The sequence below is a fragment of the Heterodontus francisci genome, chromosome 3 (assembly GCF_036365525.1).
Source record: "Heterodontus francisci isolate sHetFra1 chromosome 3, sHetFra1.hap1, whole genome shotgun sequence".
In the NCBI taxonomy this organism is placed as follows: Eukaryota; Metazoa; Chordata; class Chondrichthyes; order Heterodontiformes; family Heterodontidae; genus Heterodontus; species Heterodontus francisci.
Window position 1 is genome coordinate 161,748,445 of NC_090373.1, and position 20,674 is coordinate 161,769,118.

At 44.8% G+C, this 20,674-nt stretch overlaps 1 protein-coding gene across 1 annotated transcript in view; it reads left to right on the forward strand.

The window, feature by feature from the left end:
• LOC137367153 (coiled-coil domain-containing protein 162-like) overlaps nt 1-16,359 on the forward strand; it is an 85,103-nt gene extending 68,744 nt beyond the window's left edge. The window contains exons 19-22 of the mRNA XM_068028590.1: nt 4,515-4,649; nt 9,646-9,798; nt 10,277-10,486; nt 16,321-16,359. Coding sequence (XP_067884691.1) covers nt 4,515-4,649; nt 9,646-9,798; nt 10,277-10,486; nt 16,321-16,359 — 537 coding nt within the window. The remainder of the gene's footprint in view (nt 1-4,514; nt 4,650-9,645; nt 9,799-10,276; nt 10,487-16,320) is intronic.
• Nucleotides 16,360-20,674: the final 4,315 nt, after the last annotated feature.

Sequence of the window (20,674 nt, forward strand, 5' to 3'; positions counted from 1 at the left end):
GTGGATAAATGTGAGGTTATCCACTTTGGTAGCAAAAACATGAAGGCAGATTATTATCTGAACGACTATAAATTGAGAGAGGGGAATATGCAACGAGACCTGGGTGTTCTTGTACACAAGTCGCTGCAGGTAAGCATGCAGGTCCAACAGGCGGTAAAAAAGGCAAATGGTATGTTGGCCTTCATAGCGAGAGGATTCGAGTACAGGAGCAGGGATGTCTTGCTGCAATTATACAGGGCCTTGGTGAGGCCACACCTGGAATATTGTGTGCAGTTTTGGTCTCCTTTTCTGAGAAAGGATGTTCTTGCTATAGAGGGAGTGCAGCGAAGGTTTACTAGACTGATTCCTGGGATGGTGGGACTGACGTATGAGGAGAGATTGAGTCGGTTAGGATTATATTCACTGGAGTTCAGAAGAGTGAGAGGGGATCTCATAGAAACCTATAAAATTCTAACAGGACTTGACAGGGTAGATGCAGGAAGGATGTTCCTGATGGTGGGGAGTCCAGAACCAGGGGTCATAGTCTAAGGATACGGGGTAAATCTTTCAGGACTGAGATGAGGAGAAATTACTTCATCCAGAGAGTGGTAAACCTGTGGAATTCGCTACCACAGAAAGCAGTTGAGGCCAAAACATGTTTTCAAGAAGGAGTTAGATATAGCTCTTGGGGCGAAAGGGATCAAAGGATATGGGGGGAAAGCGGGAACAGGTTACTGAGTTGGATGATCAGCCATGATCATAATGAATAGCGGAGAAAGCTCGAAGGGCCGAAGGGCCTACTCCTGCTCCTAGTTTCTAAAACTCTTTGAAGTGTTTCTCCGTCCAGAGGTTACTCCAACACTTGACCTTGGGTCAGCTCCAACTAGCTGAAAACTTGTGAAGTTGCCAACTGTGGTTTCATTCCATCTCCGTTGATTCAAATCAGAGCTCCTGTCTTAAGGTTATGAGAATCTAAATGAACAAATGAAAATAAATTCAAAAATGCTAAAAACAAGGAAATGTTCATGCAGTAAAGAACTCCAAAGTTATATTTACATGTATGTATCTATATCTTTAAACTAGCCTTGTACCAAAGCTTTCTGCAGTATGCTAAACCTCATGATGACTGAGTAACCTTTTCTTCATTATTTATTTTATTTATTTAGAGATGCAGCACTGAAACAGGCCCTTTAGCCCACTGAGTCTGTGCTGACCAACAACCACCCATTTATACTAATCCTACATTAATCCCATATTCCCTACCACATCCCCACCATTCTGGTGCCACCTACCAACACTAGGGGCTATTTACAGTGGCCAATTTACCTATCAACCTGCAAGTCTTTGGCTGTGGGAGGAAACCGTAACACCCGGCAGAAACCCACATGGTCACAGGGAGAACTTACAAACTCCGCACAGGCAGTACCCAGAATCGAACCCGGGTCAGTGGAGCTGTGAGGCTGCGGTGCCAATCACTGCGCCACTGTGTGTATGTAATCACAGTTTCCTCTTGTAGATTTTGTTTTCAGAGACCAGAATATCCTTTTGTCAAATTCCTAAGGCATTGTTTGCAAAGTATAATTATCAATTGTAATGTTTTTCAAAAACTGAATTTCTGGAGAGATCTTCCAGAGGTTTTGAAAAACCACTTGATTTATAGAACTGATGTTTTCATTAACCTTATTCATCTCATTTCTTTGAAATAATAACTTTGTGGTCAGTTATTGCACTAGACAGAACTCCAAGTCCATTAAAGATTTAATAAATTAACAATTTAAACATTAGGATTTATTAACATTTTACATTTCCGCTACAACAAAATCAGACCAGTTGACAAAGATTTGAAAATTTGACAAGACGTTTTATAGGTTGGCATTTTTAATACTCATTTCCTTTGGTACATGAACCTTAACCTTCCTGGAATTTATATTTCCAATGCAGGACTTTGATCTCACTTTCCACTACTTGGCAGTATTATTTGAGTTTTGTACATGTTATACCATGTTAGCTAATCTGCATTTAGATTGCAAACAGCAAGACAATTAACTTAATTGGATCATTTGTACAGCAATGAAGGTCGGTCTTTATCCATTGTAGAGTATCCTAGGCACCATATCAAGAAAGTTAAATGATACTTCCCATTGCATTCCTGTGCTCTTAAGTTAATAAAGGAAAACAATACCCAGGCAGGCGGACACTTCTTCATTCTGATTGTTTAATATACTTTCTACCTGTCTATTTTCCTACTGAGGGCAAAATTTCTACAAACCCCACTATACTGAGCTTCAGATGAGCAAAGACTCAACTGAGTAACATATACAGAGTGTCCATTTCATTCCACTACAATTATGTTGAGAAGTAATTAATGTTCTCCCTCTGATCCCAAACCCCAAACATAATTAAAAGATAATAAAAACAGAAAATTCTGGAAATACTCAGCAGGTCTGACAGCATCTGTGGAGAGAAAAACAGAGTTAACATTTCAGGTCTGTGACCTTTCATCAGCACTTACGGACCTGAAATGTTGGGCTGAATTTTACGCTGCCCCAGCGGGTTGGATAGTGGTGTGGGGGCAGCGTAAAATTCAGTGGGAGGCTCCGGGAGGCCTGCCCGCCCCACTCCTGCCTCCGGTCAACTTTACAACGGCCGGGCGAGGGGGGGATGGCCTGCTTACCCGAGGCCAATCAAGGCCCTTAAGTGGCCACTTAATGGCCACTTAAGGGCCCTCGCCTGCCTCCATGGCTTTTTACCCATGGTGAACGGGCGTGCTGGGGACGTGAAAGGCCACCCAGCGATAGCTGCCGGCCTTTCCATGCGCCGGAACTGGGGGGTGGGGCCATGGCAGTTGGGCACAAGGTGCCCGATTGTGGGCTGCCCCCACCTCCCAACCCACCCCCAGGACCCAAGACATCCCCCCCTCTGCAAACGACCACTGCAAAGAACCGATCTCCCTGGTGAGGCATGCCCAACTTACCTCATCTCCTGGCTCCATCTGGTTGGCTGGGCTGCAGTCCCAGCAGTGGCCACCATTCCTGGTGGCGCTGCTGGGACTAAGAGCTGCTGGCCCGCTGATTGGTCGGCAGTTCAATGCGGCGGGACTTCCTCCCTCAAGTGGGTGGAAGTCCTGCCTCGGAACAATTAAAGCCCGGGGACCCATAAAATGCGGGACGGATCCCCGGGCTAGGCAGAAGTGGGTTCATCACCGACTTTTATGTCGGTGGTGAATTCCCGTCCTCCAAAGGTAAAATCCAACCCGTTGACTCTGTTTCTCTCTCCACAGATACTGTCAGACCTGCTGAGTATTTCCAGTACTTACTGTTTTTATTTCAGATTTCCAGCGTCCACAGTATTTTGCTTTTATTTATTGCCATAATTAAAGGATGCTGACGCGTGCTGCACATTTTCATTCTGTATCAATAAAGAGAAGTTCCAAACAAATGTTTTAGAGAGTTTATGGGAGAGTATTTGAAATTATAATAGAATCAATAATTCATAAGATAAACCTCCAACAGTAGGGATGGCTACTAACTCACTGGAAAGTACCCTCGCTTTAAACCTTCAAGAGTCTTTGACCAGTTAACTCATTTCAGCAGTACTCAGCTCCTTGCATCACCAATGAGTTATCTCTGATCTACTTGGGGACTCCTGCTGATTTCAGGCTGCCAGTCTAGCTTTCACAACATAATTTCATATTGGTGATCCATAAATGCAATGAGAACAAGCTACAGTATTTAATCTCCAGATTGGCTTCAGAAATACTTTCTGGAGCAATCTTTTAGCCAATAAGGACTGATTTTAAGCAAGTTATTCTGAAACCGACAGACAGCAGAGGCAATGAAAACTTAAAATAAATGTCAAGTAGAATAGAATTTTATACAGTAGTATGTAAAATAATATTAAAGAAGTATATTAGAAACAGAATGGGGAAGAAAAGAGAGAATGGGAGGAACAGTGAAGAAAGGCACAGCAGATATAAAGTTCTTATCATTGCTTTAATTTTGAAATTGTTACAATATTCTGCACAGATGAATAGAATTTTACAGTAATATAATTATTAATTTTTCCACATGCTGGTGAGTGAGATGAAATTGTTGCCAATACTTCAGACTTAAAAGAATGGGGTGGAATAGGTGGAACTGTGGCTGGGAAAGAAAGGGGATGATCTCAAGAAAATATTGGTGCAGACTGATATATATGTGCAGACATTTACATTTTGCCATCTGAGTATGTTCATTTTATAGGCTGCCAGTTTTGTTCTTTCACTACAGAGATAAATGGGCTATGAGGTTCCATTCTTACATCGTGGGAACACTGATTTGCACATGACAATGATCAATTCTGTGTTAAAATGAGAGGAGAATGAAAGCTATGATGTGGTGAGAAGAAAAGGTTGTTTCAGTGATGTTCTGTGATGTTTCTGAAATGGAGCCTTTTGGGGAGCAGCAAAGAGGCTGGGGACCTCTTTGGAGAGCAGACCGAAGGATGGAACGTTTCTACTGACATGCAAGACCAATCCTGTACTTTTGTTTTCCCAGCAAGATCAGCTGCAATCCTTACGAGAAGAGAACAGTAAACTGGAGAGATTGGTGTGTCAGCTGAAAACTCTGAGCTGCTGGCGACAGACTGTAAAGCAGAAGCAGTTCCAAAGATCCTGCACTGCCTTGGAGCAGGTGAGAGAAAATGCATGGGCAGAGCACAAACTGTATAAACCTATAAGGAAGCTTGAGAACAACCAGCACCTAATAAAACATGGTGATGGCCTGACACAGATAGTTAGTAAGGGACGTAATATTGTTCCTGGCATTTTATAAATCTTCAGTGACCTGCAAATGGCCAAGTGAAACTTGAAGTCTTGTTACTGAATATTCTTTGTAACTTTTTAAACAGCAACTGTATTTGTTTGTGATCTGGAACACACTGCCTGAAAGGGTGGTGGAAGCAGATTCAATAGTAACTTTCAAAAGGAAATTGGATACGTACCCAAAAAGAAGAAAAATTGCAGGGCTCCGGGGAAAGGGCAGGGGACTGGGACTAATTGGATAGCTTTTACAAAGAGCTGGCACAGGCACAATGAGTCAAATAGCCTCCTTCTGTGCTGTATGATTCTAAGATTTAAGGAATTTTATTTAGATTGATTTTGATTATAAAATGTGGATAACAGCTTTTAAGACAGGCGAATAACAGTAGGAATCTAATCACACCTACATTTAGTATCTTATAATAGATTTTTTTCAAGCACTAACGTGTGCCTTTGTTACAAATAACAGCAAGTGAACTGATGGTCAAGGTAACGTTTTCTAAAAATAAATATTAGAAGTAAAGTTCATCTTTGGTGAATGAATGTCTGTGCTTATATTTCACCTGTAGCTGTTGAGCTGTGCTAAGGTTGGGAACAGATAAAAAGTTACTTGGGCTGCGGTGAGTACCCTTCATAATAGATGACACTTTAACCTTTGACTCTGGCTACGCAAACCCTTCGCCCAATGGCCAGTTCAAGTCTGCCACAGGCAGCTCTGGGGCAAGTGGGGGAAATTTCGCCCCCATTCAGCGAGACTCTCTGGCAGAGGTTGTGGTCACGCCTCCAATATTCAAATGACCTCTAAACTGGAGGATTAACCTGGATGAGGAGATGCATTTCCATGACAGATGGAAAGTTCACTCTGTTGGAGACATTCCCCAATTCTGCAGAAACTTTTTTTTCCCTTTTTCCTCAAGAGCTAGGATCTGGCTTTGCAATTGATCGCTGAATCAAAGATAATTCAAATGAGGATGGGGAGATCAAGCAAAAGACAAGAAATTACAGGCTGAATGAGGCGGGTTCGTTGGCATGGGTGGGGGGGGGGTGGGCGGAGAATCTCTGAGGAGTCACCTGCCATGGAACCCGGTGCCGTAATGCTGTTTGCCGAATTTATTGGAAGCGGGCAAGTACCGTGGGGGCACTGACACCCCGATGCGACAACATCATCATTTAAATGTTATAAATACTGCTTTAAATAAATTTGAATCTCATTCCCGCGATTCAGTGAAGTATTCTCAATTCCACAAAGTGTGGAATTCACATCCCTTCAGATTCCCGACTTTCAAAAGCTGGCACCACCAAGGCAAGAGTCCTTGGTTGCCATGAAAGGGATGGTAACCTCACCGGAGTTTTTTATAGTTACAAGTCAGATTGGTGTGTGGCTTGGAGGGGAACGTGCGACACTCAGATACTGAAGCAGTCCATGTTCATATGCAGCAAGACCGGGACAACATTCAGACTTGGGCTGATACGTGGCAAGTAACATTCTTTCTTATTGGAGAGAAATGCCTGACATTGCCTGGCACTTCTGTGGCGCAAATGTTACTTGCCACGTATCAGCCCAAGCCTGAATGTTGTCCAGGTCTTGCTGCAAGTGGACATGGACTACTTCACTATCTGAGGAGTTGTGAATGGAACTGAACATTGTCCAATCATCAGCGAACATCCGCACTTCTGACCTTATGATGGAAGGAAGGTCATTGAAGCAGCTGAAGATGGTTTGGCCTAGAACACTACCCTGAGGAACTCCTGCAGTGATGGCCTGGGACAACCACAGGCATCTTCCTTTGTGCTAGGTATGACCCCAACCATGGAGACCTTCTCCTTCAACTCCACGCACTTCAAGTAAAAGGTGCCGCTATGGGTACCTGCATGGGTCCTAGCTATGCCTGTCTTTTTGTGGGATATGTCGAGCATTCTTTGTTCCAGTCCTACTCAGGCCCCCTCCCCCAACTCTTTTTCCGGTACATTGATGACTGTATCGGTGCCGTTTCCTGCTCCCGCCCCGAACTGGAAAACTTTATCAACTTTGCTTCCAATTTCCACCCTTCTCTCACCTTTACATGGTCCATCTCTGACACTTCCCTTCCCTTCCTCGACTTCTCTGTCTCCATCTCTAGGGATAGGTTGTCTACTAATATCCATTACAAACCCACCGACTCCCACAGCTACCTCGACTACACTTCTTCACACCCTGCCTCCTGTAAGGACTCCATTCCATTCTCCCAGTTTCTCCGTCTTCGACGCATCTGCTCTGATGATGCTACCTTCCATGACGGTGCTTCTGGTATGACCTCCGTTTTCCTCAACCGAGGATTCCCCCCCACTGTTGTTGACAGGGCCCTCAACCGTGTCCGGCCCATTTCCCGTACCTCTGCCCTCAACCCTTCCCCTCCCTCCCAGAACCGTGACAGGGTTCCCCTTGTCCTCACTTTCCACCCCATCAGCCTCCATATCCAAAGGATCATCCTCCGCCATTTCCGCCACCTCCAGTGTGATGCCACTACCAACGCATCTTCCCCTCCCTTCCCCTGTCAGCATTCCGAAGGGATTGTTCCCTTCGCGACACCCTGGTCCACTCCTCCATTACCCCCACCACCTTGTCCCCGTCCCATGGCACCTTCCCCTGCAATCGCAGGAGGTGTAATACCTGCCCATTTACCTCCTCTCTCCTCACTATCCCAGGCCCCAAACACTCCTTTCAGGTGAAGCAGCGATTTACTTGTACTTCTTTCAATGTAGTATACTGTATTCGCTGCTCACAGTGTGGTCTGCTCTACATTGGGGAGACCAAGTGCAGACTGGGTGACCGCTTTGTGGAACATCTCCACTCAGTCCGCAAGCAGGACCCTGAGCTTCCGGTTGCTTGCCATTTCAACACTCCCCCCTGCTCTCATGCTCACATCTCTGTCCCGGGATTGCTGCAGTGTTCCAGTGAACATCAACACAAGCTCGAAGAACAGCATCTCATCTACCGATTAGGCACACTACAGCCTGCCGGACTGAACATTGAGTTCAATAATTTCAGAGCATGACAGCCCCCCATTTTACTTTCATTTTTAGTTGTTTTTTCTTTTTCTTTTTATCTTTTTTACAACCTTTTTTTGCATTTATTTCATTTCATCTTAGTTTGTTCAGTTTGCTTACCCACTGTTTTTTTTCATGTTTGCACTTGCTGCTGTTCAATATTCAGTCCGTTAACACCTTTTCTGTACTAATGCTTTGTCTTTCAACACACCATTAAGATATCGTTTGCCTTTGCTCCATGACCTTTTGGTCAGCTATGTGCCCTTGTCCAATCTACACCTTCTCCTTTGTTATCTCTTGCCCCACCCCCACCTCACTTGCTTATAACCTGTGACATTTTTAATATTTGTCAGTTCCGAAGAAGGGTCACTGACCCGAAACGTTAACTCTGCTTCTCTTTCCACAGATGCTGCCAGACCTGCTGAGTGGTTCCAGCATTTCTTGTTTTTATTTCAGATTTCCAGCATCTGCAGTATTTTGCTTTTATTATATGGAGAGCTTTCCCACTGATACCCATTGACTCCAGTTTTGCTTGGGCTCCTTGATGCCATACTCAGTCAAGGGCAAGGGCAGCCACTCTCACCTCACCTGTAGAGTTCAGCTCTTTTGTCCTTGCTTGGACCAAGGCTGTAATGAGGTCAGGAGCTGAGTGGCCCTGGCGGAACTCAAACTGAGCATCACTGAGCAGGTTATTGTTGAGAAAGTGCCACTTGATAGCAGTGTTGACGACCCCTTCCATCACTTTGCTGATGATTGCGAGTAGACTGATAGGGTAGTAATTGGCTGAGTTGAATTTGCCCTGCTTTTTATAATCGCAGTGGCATGGCTGCTAATGTCACAGGTGGGACCACTGCCATTTTTCACACCCAATCATAAAATCCAGCCCATACAAAGCAAGTGGACAAAAATTGGGGCAATAAATCAATAATTTTCCAGTTCCTGATTACTGTAAACCTATGGGCCGGAATTTTACAACCCCGTAGGAGTGGGCTGGGGGTTGGGGGTTTTGCTGCGTATAATTGTGTGGGTGGCAGAGGATTCCGTTCCTGTCACCTTCCCATTCAGGCTGCAATTTTATGAGCAGCGGGGAAGGTGACAAACAGCCACCCGCCCCAGACCAGTTGAGGCCCGTATGTGGCCAACTGCCAATTAAGGGCCTTCTGTCGTCGCTGCTCATATTTTACCAGCGGTGGCTGAGCACTATGCCACCTGTGGAGGCTGCCTACTTGTGGGCCTGGGATGGGGGGGCCCTCCTGATTGGGCACCCTGTGCCCCAAAGAGGGCCACCCCAGCAGCACAAGCCACAGCTGCTGGAGCACCTCCCACTGCCCTCCTGAATGATCCCCATCCCCTTGCCAGGGCCGTGGATTGTCCCCAGCGAATCCCGAAACCCCTCTCACCTTTATGGAGGCCAATGTCCATGGCCCTCTTTTGGCTCAGTGCAGTCCCAGCAATGGCCACTGCCCCTGGTGACACTGCTGGGATTGAGAGGTGCCAGCCTGCTGATTGGTCCGACTGCTCTTGAAGGCGGGACTTCCTACTGCATAGGGGCAAAAGTCCCGCACAGGGCCAATTAAGGGTCTGGGCCACATAAAATTACGGCATGGCTTCCAGGCCCGGTGGAGGCGGGCTCACCCCTGACATTTTGGCCAGTGGGCGGGGCCTTTGTCATGGATATTTAAGTTTTTGCTCACCTGTCATCAAGAAAAGAACAGACCTTTGAACAGCTTAAGTGCCTCTCTCCTCTTCCTTTTAGCCCAATTAAAAGAAAAATCAAATGATAGTTGTTAGAGGGAATTGGCATATTGTTTTTTGACCCTTTAACCTTTATGTGTTAACAGGAAGTCATTAAAGTCAAGAAGGATTATCTCAATATTAAAATGCTGGCAGAAGAGGAGGCAGTTCTTCTGCGTCAGCAGCTCGCAGCTCTCAGAAAAGCCCTGAGCAGATCCCTGTCCGAGAATGAGAAAATGAAGAAAGAACTGGAAAAAGAGGTATTCACAGGAATTCCATATCCCAGTCATTACAAGCCTCCCAGCATCTAAAAACAACCAGAATTCTGCATCATATACAACTCAGTACCCCAGATTGCCAACCCGACCAATTATTGTTGCATCAGACAATCCATCTCTGTTGCGAATAATGAACTGAAAGCTGCAGTAAGTTAATATTGCTGGTGAGATGAAAATCTCTTCCAGTGGCAAAGGCTTGCGATGTGCAATTTAGCTGCCATGTTCCCCTACATTACAACAGTGAGTACACTTCAAAAGTGCCTAATTGGCTGTAAAGCACTTTGGGAGATCTTGTGAAGGGCGGTATATACATGCAAGAGCTTTCCTTTGTATAATTGGTAAGAGAGGGTGCAAAAACATTAGTCCTTCAAATAGTAAAATGTCTTGATAAGCAAAAAGCATCCACAGAGATGTCACTCGTGCTGCCTTGTGCCTGACTGAGAGTTCTTATTCACCACAGAAATGGCTGCTGAAGGAGTACGAGCACCGGGCATCTCGAGAATTGAGGAGTCGACAACAGCTGGACAGCATGAAGGCATCTAATATGGAGCGACTGCTGAATGATATGGAGGAGAAGGAGCAAAGGCTCCATATCCTGAGCAATGAGTTTGAGAAGTCTTCCAAAATGGCACAGATACAGCACAATAAGATCGATAAGGAGATCAACCAGGTACTGTATGACAGGGAGCATGCTTCTGCACCCGATTATGCTATACAGAAAGTGATACTAGGACAATTTAGAGATGCAGTGCTAATCTATATTGGCTAGATATTCTCTGGAGTGAGGGAAAAATACCCTCTTCAGGGTATTTAACTAATGATGTCTGGAAGTCCAGAGACTGGACTGGTGATGTAAGCAGCGTAATCTTCAGCCAGAAATACAAGGTGGATGATCCATCTTGGCCTCCTCCTGACATACCCAGCATCACAGATGCCAGTCGTCAGCCAATCTGATTCAATCCATGTGATATCAAGAAACAGCGGAAGGCACTGGATACTGCAAAGGTTGTAGCACTGAAGACTTGTGCTCCAGAACTAGCCGCGCCCCTAGCCAAGCTGTTCCAGTACAGCTACAACACTGGCATCTACACGGCAATGTGGAAAATTGCCCAGGTATGTCCTGTACCCAAAAAGCAGGACAAATCCAATCTGGCTAATTACCACCCCATCAGTCTATTTTCAATCATCAAAAAGTGATGAAAGGTGTTGTCTACAGTGCTATCAAGCACCACTTAAACAGCAATAACCTGCTCACCGATGCTCAGTTTGGGTTTCGCCAGGGCCACTCAGCTCCTGACCTCATTACAGCCTTGGTCTAAACATAATCAAAAGAACTGAACTCAAGAGGTGAAGTGAGAGTGATTGCCCTTGACATCAAGGCAGCAGTTGACTGAATATGGCATCAAGGAGCCTTAGCCAAATTGACGTCAATGGGAATCGGGGGAAAACTCTCCACTTGTTGGAGTTATACCTGATACAAAGGAAGATGGTTATTGTTGTTGGCGGCCAATCATCTCAGCTCCAGGACATTGTTGCATGAGTTCCTCAGGGTAGTGTCTTAGGCTCAGCCATCTTCAGCTGCTTCATCAATGACTTTCTTTCCATCATAAGGTCAAAAGTGGGGATGTTCAGTGATAATTTCAGAATGTTCAGTACCAGTCAAGACTGCACAGATACTGAAGCAGCTCATGTCCATATGCGGCAAGACCTAGACAACATTCAGGCTTGGGCTGATAAGTAGCAAGTAACATACACGCTACACAAGTGCCAAGCAATGTCAGGCATTTCTCTCCAATACGAGAGATTTTAACCATCTCCCCTTGACATTCAACGGCATGACCATCACTGAATCCCCCGCTATCAACATCCTGGGGGTTACCATTGACCAGAAACTGAACTAGACCAGCCACATAAATGCAGTGGCTACAAGAGCAGGTCAGAGGCTGGGAATTAAGTGGCGAGTAACCCACCACCTGACTCCCCAAAGCCTGTCCACCATATACAAGGCACAAGTCAGGAGTATTTTGGAATACTCTCCATTTGCATGAATGATGGGGCTCCAACAACACTCAGGAAGCTCAGCACCATCCAGGACAAAGCAGCCAGTTTGATTGGCACCCCGTCCACAAACATTCACTCCCTTCACCATCGACGCACAGTGGCAGCAATGTGTACCATCTACAAGATGCACTGTAGCAATTCACCATGCCTTCTTTGACAGCACCTCCCAAACTCTCGACCTCTTCCACCTAGAAGAACAAGTACAGTAGACGCATGGGAACACTACCACCTGCAAGTTCCCCTCCAAGTTGCACACCTATCACAATTCCTTCACTGGCAAAAATCCTGGAACTCCCTCCCTAATTGCACTGTGGGTGTTCCCGCACCAGATGAACTGCAGCGGTTCAAGATGGCAACTCACCACCACACTCTCAAGGGCAATTAGGGATGGGCAACAAATGTGGGCCTTGCCAGTGACGCCAACATCCCATGAAAGAATATTTTTTAAAACCCATGTCTCTTGACTTTTTCTGGATCACGTACATTACAGTACAGGGTGTCAGAAATCATGTAGTTGTACTTAAGTCAAATATTAACATCTTTATGTTGTGAAGAAAAGCATGCTTTGAAGGCTCTGTGACTGGTCGAGAATTGGACTCTCAATCCGAAGCCCCAAGTGTGAATGTGCAGCTCAGTTAGAGTCATAGAGTTATACAGTACGGAAACAGGCCCTTCGGCCCATCATGTCTGTGCTGACCATCAAGCACCTATCTATTCTAATCCCATTTTCCAGCACTTGGCCTGTAGCCTTGTATGCTATGGCGTTTCAAGTGCTCATCTAAATACTTCTTAATAATTGACATAAGACTTGGCTCTGCTTTTGGCCACCTTTCCTAATTCCTTCCCTCTTCCTGTTCAGTCCCCTTGAAGTATGCAAGATGCTGTAAGAATGCAAGTTGTTGTTGGCGATAGTGAACAAATACCATTAAGGCATTACTATCATTTTGAGCCAATGACCAGATCACATAACACAAGTGGATCACTGAAAACTTGCACAGCTGTGCTCACCTGTTGTTCAGCTTGTGGTGGGAAATTTCTTTTAAATAGAAGTATTTTCATGTTTAATGATTATTTTAAATTGTGAAGGATTTATACAGTAAAACTCACTTATAACAGTAACCTTTGAGATTGTCTCAAGGAAATTTTGTCAGCAGGTTCAAATATAACATGAATATAATATAGGGTCTGTCATTCGTTAGCGTGGACAGTTGGTCTTACTGTACAAATGATTTTTAATATGTTTCACATATTGAAAGGGGAACTGATTCGAGCAGTGGTTGACAGCCCTGCTTTGGTAACACAGTAGATTCTCACTATATCTACTATTACAGGTCTTGTGACCTTAATAAGCAGTACTTACCATTTGCATTGTAACTGGAGAAGTGATTCTGCATGAAATGCTACTCCCCAGGCTGCATCAGAACAGCAATTTTCACAAACAAGGGCCAAGAAGGAAACTGGGAGGCAAGAGTAAATGTGCAAATGACCTTTGGAGTTTTTTTTTGTTATGTATTCCTTCATGGGATGTGAGCTTTGCCAGCAAGGCCAGCATTTATTGCCCATTCCTAATTGCCCTGTGAAGGTGGTGGTGAGCTGCATTCTTGAACCACTGCGTATGGTGTAGGTACATCCACAGTACTGTTATGGAGGGAGTTCAAGGATTTTCAGCCAGTGACAAAGGAGGAATGCTGATATATTTCCAAGTCAGGATGATGTATCACTTGGAGGGCAACTTGCAGGTGGGCGGTGTACCCATGAGTTTGCTGCCCTCATTCTTCTAGGTAGTAGAGGTCATGGGTTTGGAAGGTTCTGTCAAAAGAGGCTTGAAGAGTTCCTGCAGTGCATCTTGTAGATGGTAAACATTGCTGCCACTGAGCGCCGGTGGTGGAGGGAGTGAATGTTAAAGATAGTGGATGGGGTGCTGATCAAGGCAGGTGGGGTGTATTCCATCCTGGCATGTGCCTTGTAGATGGTGGACAGGCTTTGGGGAGTCAGGAAGTGAGTTACTCACCACAGACCTCCTAATCTCTGTCCTGCTCTTGTAGCCACAGTATTTATATGGCTGGTCCAGTTCAGTTTCTGGTCAATGGTAACCCCCAGGATGTTGATGGTAGTGGATTCAGCGATGGTAATGCCGTTGAATGTCAAGAGGAGATGGTTAGATTCTGTCTTACTGGAGATGGTCATTGCCTGGCACTTGTGTGGCACAACACCGCAGCCTCACAGCTCCAGCGACCCGTGTTCAGTTCTGGGTACTGCCTGTGTGGAGTTTGCAAGTTCTCCCTGTGTCTGCGTGGGTTTCCTCCGGGTGCTCCGGTTTCCTCCCACATGCCAAAGACTTGCTAGTTGATAGGTTAATTGGCCATTGTAAATTGCCCCTAGTATAGGTAGGTGGTAGGGAAATATAGGGACAGGTGGGGATGTGGTAGGAATATGGAATTAGTGTAGGATTAGTATAAATGGGTGGTTGATGGTCGGCACAGACTCGGTGGGCCGAAGGGCCTGTTTCAGTGCTGTATCTCTAAACTAAACTAAATGTTACTTGCCACTTATCAGCCCAAGCCTGAATGATGCCCAGGTCTTGCTGCATGCAGGCACAGTATCTGAGGAGTTGTGAGTGGTGCTGAACACTGTGCAATCATCAGCGAACATCCCTACTTCTGACATTATGATGGAGGGAAGGTCATTGATGAAGCAGTTGAAGTTAGTTGGGCCTAGGAGACTGTCCTGAGAAACTCCTGCAATGAGTCATGGGCTGAGATGATTGGCCTCCAAAAACCACAACCATCTTACTTTGTGCTAGGTATGATTACAAACAGTGGACAGTTTTCCCCTTGTTTCCTTGCTCATGTGATAGTCTGAGGAACAGGGGACACAGATATAAGGTTTTGGGCAAGAGATGCAGGGGTAATGTGAGGAAGAAATTTTTTACATAGCAAGTGGTAATGACCTGGAACACACTACCCACAAGGGTGGTGGAAGCGGAGACAATTAATGATTTCAAAAGGAAATTAGATAGGCACTGGAAACAAATAAACTTGCAGGGGCCATGTGGATGGAGCGGGAGAGTGGCACTAAGTGGATTGCTCTGCAGAGAGCCGGCATCTACTCGATGGGCCGAGTGGCCTCCTCCTATGCCATGAATGACTCTATGTTTGACTGATGCCTTGAGACTTCCTGCTGTCCAGAGTCAACATTAAGGGGCCACTCCCTCCTGACTATATACAACTGTGCCTGCACCTCTGGTGGGTCTGTCCTGTCAGTGGGACATGACATACCCAGGGATAATGATGGAGGAGGCTAGGACATTGGCTGTGAGGTATGACTTAGAGTCATAGAGTTTTACAGCACAGAAACAGGCCCTTCGGCCCAACGAGCTTGTGCCGACCATCAAGCAACCGTCCTAACTAATCCCATTTCCCTGCACTTGGCCTGCAGCCTTGTATGTTATGGCATTTCAAGTGCTCATCTAAATATTTCTTAAATGTTGTGAGTGTTCCTGCCTCTACCGCCCCTTCAGGCAGTGTGTTCCAGATTCCAACCACCCTCTGGGTGAAAAAATTCCTCAACTCCCCTCTAAACCTCCTGCCCCTTACATCTATGCCTGCTAGTTATTGCCTCTCTGCTAAGGGAAAAAGTTTCTTCCTATCTATCCTATCAATGCCCCTCATAATTTTATATACCTCAATCAGATCCCCACTCAGCCTTCTCTGCTCCAAGGAAAACAACCCCAGTCTATCGAGTTGGTCTTCATAACTGAAATGCTCCAGCCCAGGCAACATCCTGGTGAATCTCCTCTGCACCCTCTCCATTGCAAACACATCCTTCCTATAGTGTGGTGACTAGAACTGTACGCAAAACTCCAACTGTGGCCTAACCAGCGTTTTATACAGCTCCATCATATCCCCCCTGCTCTTATGTATATTGTATATTCTTAACATTTCTGTAGTGGATGTCACAATGGGTTGAATCATAGCAGGGTGGCATAAACAAGTTTTAAAAATATACCAAAAAAGGAATCAAGACTTAAACGTCTACAAGATATAATTAGACTCCTTTCTTGCTAAGTTGCCATTTGAGGGTAAAATTTACAAATCCATACTCCCAGCATGGAGTTTCACCTGTAGGGAGTACATAGCCAGTCAGATGCCAGTACAACATGCCCTGTGTCTGCGTGGGTTTCCTCCGGGTGCTCCGGTTTCCTCCCACAGCCAAAAAGACTTGCAGGTTGATAGCTCAATTGGCCACTATAAATTGCCCCTAGTATAGGTAGGTGGTAGGGGAATATAGGGACAGGTGAGGATGTGGTAGGAATATGGGTGGTTAATGGTCGGCACAGACTCGGTGGGCCGAAGGGCCTGTTTCAGTGCTGTATCTCTAAATCTAAAATCAAAATCAATGCCAGGAATGTTATCATCCTTTAGGTCTGCCCTGAATTCCTAGTATGTGCTGCTACGGGGTGATGGTGAAGCTCTGCGCTAAGCGCAGAGTCCATGAAAGTTACCCCTCAGTCCTATTCATTTGTTTATAAACAAATGGTGATAAGAGTTTTCAGACACACCTTTATGCATGGCGGGCAATTTTAACCCAGTCCTTCTGGTGGGAAACTCAACGGATCAGGTGGAACATCAGTTTTACATCCATGCAATATTACTTTTCATTGCTTCCAATGGAGCGAAACACCAGGTGGGATGTAATGCCAGTATCACACTCAATTCCATCAGTTTCCTAACAGGTGGGTTAGGCTAAAATTGCCTTGAATGTCTCTCTTAATATTCAAAATACTCCAAGATGTTTTCAAAAGGACAAGTACATGCTACTCGATGGAGTCGTTTTCCAGGTTGATACTGCTCATCATTGCCATCCTCATCCAGGTTCACAGACACTTGCGCTAAATCATTGTAACTAGGGACAGTCGCAGTTCCCACATTAGTGACTGTAGAAGGTTGTGATGCTAGCTGCCAGGATTCAGAGTCATCTTCCTCTTCCTTTCCTCCAATTCTCCGCTCCAGAAAGCATTGAATCCTAATGTTTGTCCACTTACAGCTCACTCAAGTGACTATTACTAGGAAGTGAATCTAGATAAGGAATGTTGGCTGCTCGAACATAAGGGCATCACAGCACAGCCTAATCCTGTTTCTACTCAACAACATCGAACAGTGACCAGCAGCAAAAGCCTTGGCCAATTTTCTACTCCTGAGCCACAGCACTTAAGGCCAACTATAGCATCTCGTTCATCATTCCAACTCATAAATGGATATGTTAGGAATCAAGCCCAGGACCTTCCTGCTCTATAGGTCAGTTACTGCATGGAGAAATATAGCAGCCACTGGGGGAGCAAAGTTTACATAGAAACACGGAAAATAAGAGCAGGAGTAGGCCATTCGGCCCTTTGAGCCTGCTCCGCCATTCATTATGATCATGGCTGATCATCCAACTCAGTAACCTGTTCCCGCTTTTCCCCATATCCTTTGATCCCTTTCGCCCCAAGAGCTATATCTAACTCCTTCTTGAAAACATACAATGTTTTGGCTTCAACTGCTTTCTGTGGTAGCGAATTCCACAGGCTCACCACTCTCTGGGTGAAGATAGAAAGACATGTTATGAGGTGAACAGCACAAGTGAGGCGAGTGCACTCCCCTAAAGGTCCAACCCACAAAGGACACACCACCAGGCGAACTGCACAAGTGAGGTGACTGCGCTCCCCCGACGGTCCAACACACACAGGGCACTTCACCCGGCGAACAATAGAAATGAGGCGAGTGTGTTCCCCTGATGGTCCACTAAACACGGGACATGTTCAGTTTTTTAAAAAATTGTTTACATTTCAAAAAACATCCACACAGCCCACTCAAAAACTGGACTCAGCCAAAATTGAACAAGTTGCAGCCACCCTCAACTGTGCACAAAATGCAAATGACAATGGAACCTGTCTCTGAAGACCATCTGTTCTGCCAAGGAAAAATGAAAGAAATGGGAGACCTTACAGCCAGAAAATTTTGATGGCATATAAAAAGTGGAATAAAAAACAAAATTGCTGTAAATACTCAGTAGGTCAGGCAGCACCTGTGGAGAGAGAAATAGAGTTAATGTTTCAGGTTGATGACCTTTCGTATAAAAGTGGTCTCTGATTAGAGGCATCTTAAATGACTAGTTGCACTAAAGCAGTAAAATTATTTTCAGTATTTCACATTTAATTGTAAACATTGTTTGGCAGGCCTGGAACTGTCTGATAGCTCTTGAAGTATGAAGATACTGGCACAACTACTCTGGTGACTTTTCCAGAGTTATTTTTATGTTACACACATTCTCATGAACTGAGTTTCTGGCTAACAATCTTTAAGAATCAGGAAATGAGTTTTATTGGAGGTTTGGTTTGTTAACATAGACAACAGAAACAGGATTTGAAATTGCGTCTCTGGAACTACACAATAGAAGCTGATATTAGTTTTTAAAAAGTGTCCTGCTTACATAATAAGAAATTCATTGTGTGTTCTAACCTCACTCCAGCAATTGAATACATAATCTAGATTGACACCTCAGTGCAATACTGAGAATGTTGCGTTGTTAAGCGATACCATCCTTCAGATGAGAGTATCCTGCCAACACTCCACCCTCAATCAACACCACTAAAACAGATTAACTTATAATTTATCTCATTTACTGCTTGTGATCTTGTTGTGCACAATTTGGTTGCAGAACAACAGTGACTGAACTTCAGAAATAATTCATAGACTGTGAAATGGTTCCATGATATCCCTAGGATGTAAAAGGTTCTATACAAATGCAACTTCTTTCCTAATGTAGCATATACACAGGCAAGTACAGAGTCAGCTTAGAAAAGGGTAGGTAGAGTTAAAAAACCTGCACAAAAAGCTTCCTGTGTGAAGGATCACAAGGCTGTGAGACACTGATTCACAGGTAGAAAGTTTTTGTTTGAACGATGATCAGTCTGTCCCCTCTCACTCCTAATCTATCATAAACTTTATCTCTATTTTGTCAATCCTCTTAACAGTGTTGCGGGACAGTCTTCACCATGTAGATGGCAGCAGTTCAAGAAGGCGACTCATCACTACCACCTTCCAGGCCAACTAGGAATGGGCAATAAATATTGTCCTTTCCAGCGACACCCAAATCCCCGAGAATGAATTAAAAAAAAAATATTCCTATGTTGGCCAGTGTTCTGCTGAACTTACACACATTACAGCACAAAAACTGGACTCAGCCCAAAATTGGACAAATTGCGACCATCCCCAATTTACAGCACACTTCAGTCGGTCTATGCCAGTGCTTGTGCTCCACTTGAGCCTGTTCTCACTTACACTCATCCTATCAACATATTCTTCTATTCTTTTCTCACTTGTGTATTTATCTAGCTTCCCCTTAAACCTATGCTATTTGCTTCAACCACTCCTTGTGCTAGCATGTTCCACATTCTAACCACTCTCTGAGTTAAGAAGCTCCTCCTGAATTCCTTCTTGGATTTATTGATGACTACCTATATTTGTGGCTACGTCGTTTGTTCCTGCTAAGTTGACATTCTATATACTATTCTACCTCCTTATATACAAATTACTAAGGACAGCTAGGGATGGAGAATAAAAATAGGCCTTTCCACTGATGGCAACATCCTGAGAATGAATTTAAAAAAAATACTCCCATGGTCAGTGTTCCTCTGAACACTTTTCCAACTTCTTATATTTTCATAGTGTTAAAACCAAGAGCCATCACACAATCTCATATTGTTAACTTTGTTACGTAGCACCGTTAACATGGAAAACATCACAAGACTCCTTATAGGGAAGAGAAAATAAAACTATATGGATAAAAAGAAAAGAATAATGGACAGTGCAACTTGATGGAACTAACAGTTCTGAATCTATTTTAACATTGATACTCTATTGCTTCAAGTAGTTAGAAGAATTATCCAATGGAAGCATAAGATAATTCCAATAACTAAAAAATTGTCTTCACATTATCCTGGGTACATTAACAAAGTTTTACCTAGATGTCAGCACCAGTAAAAGTACTCATGAAGACATGGAGAGAACCTTTTATAGTGAAAGGGTAGAAAAGACCCAGAAGCACAGTGGGGAATTTACCAAAATGCAGGATTAAGAGCACCGACAATGTGAGGAGGGGACATAAAGTTGGAGGAGGTTACAGAGTTTGGGTGAGACAGAGCCAAGGCAGGATTTGCAAATAAGGATGAGGTACACAGGTTCCAGCCCCTCAGTTCACTATGATGGGAGGACCTTATACAGTGGTTATTCCCCATTGAGCCTTTGCGGCTACTGTCCCAAGCCTTAGTGCGTCCCTCAGCGCGTAGTCCTGGACCTTGGAATGTGCCAGTCAGCAACACTTGGTCGTGAACAACTCTTTGCGCTGGAAGACCAACAAGTTTCAGACAGACCAAAGAGCGTCTTTCACTGGGTTGATGGTCCTCCAGCAGCAGTTGATGTTTATCTCGGTGTATATCCCTGGGAACAGACCGTAGAGCACAGACTCCTGTGTTACAGAGCTGCTCAGGATGAACCTCGACAAAAACCACTGCATCTCTTTCCACACTTGCTTTGCAAAAGCACATTCCAGGAGGCGGTGGGCAACTGTCTCTTCCCCACCACAGCCACCTCGAGGGCAGCATGCGGAGGCAGTGAGATTCCGGGTGCGCAGGAAGGATCTGACAGGGAGGGCCCTTCTCACCACCAGCCTAGCTATGTCTTGGTGATTGTCTGAAAGTTCTGGTGATGAGACATTCTGCCAAATGACTTTGGCAGTCTGCTCAGGGAACCATCTG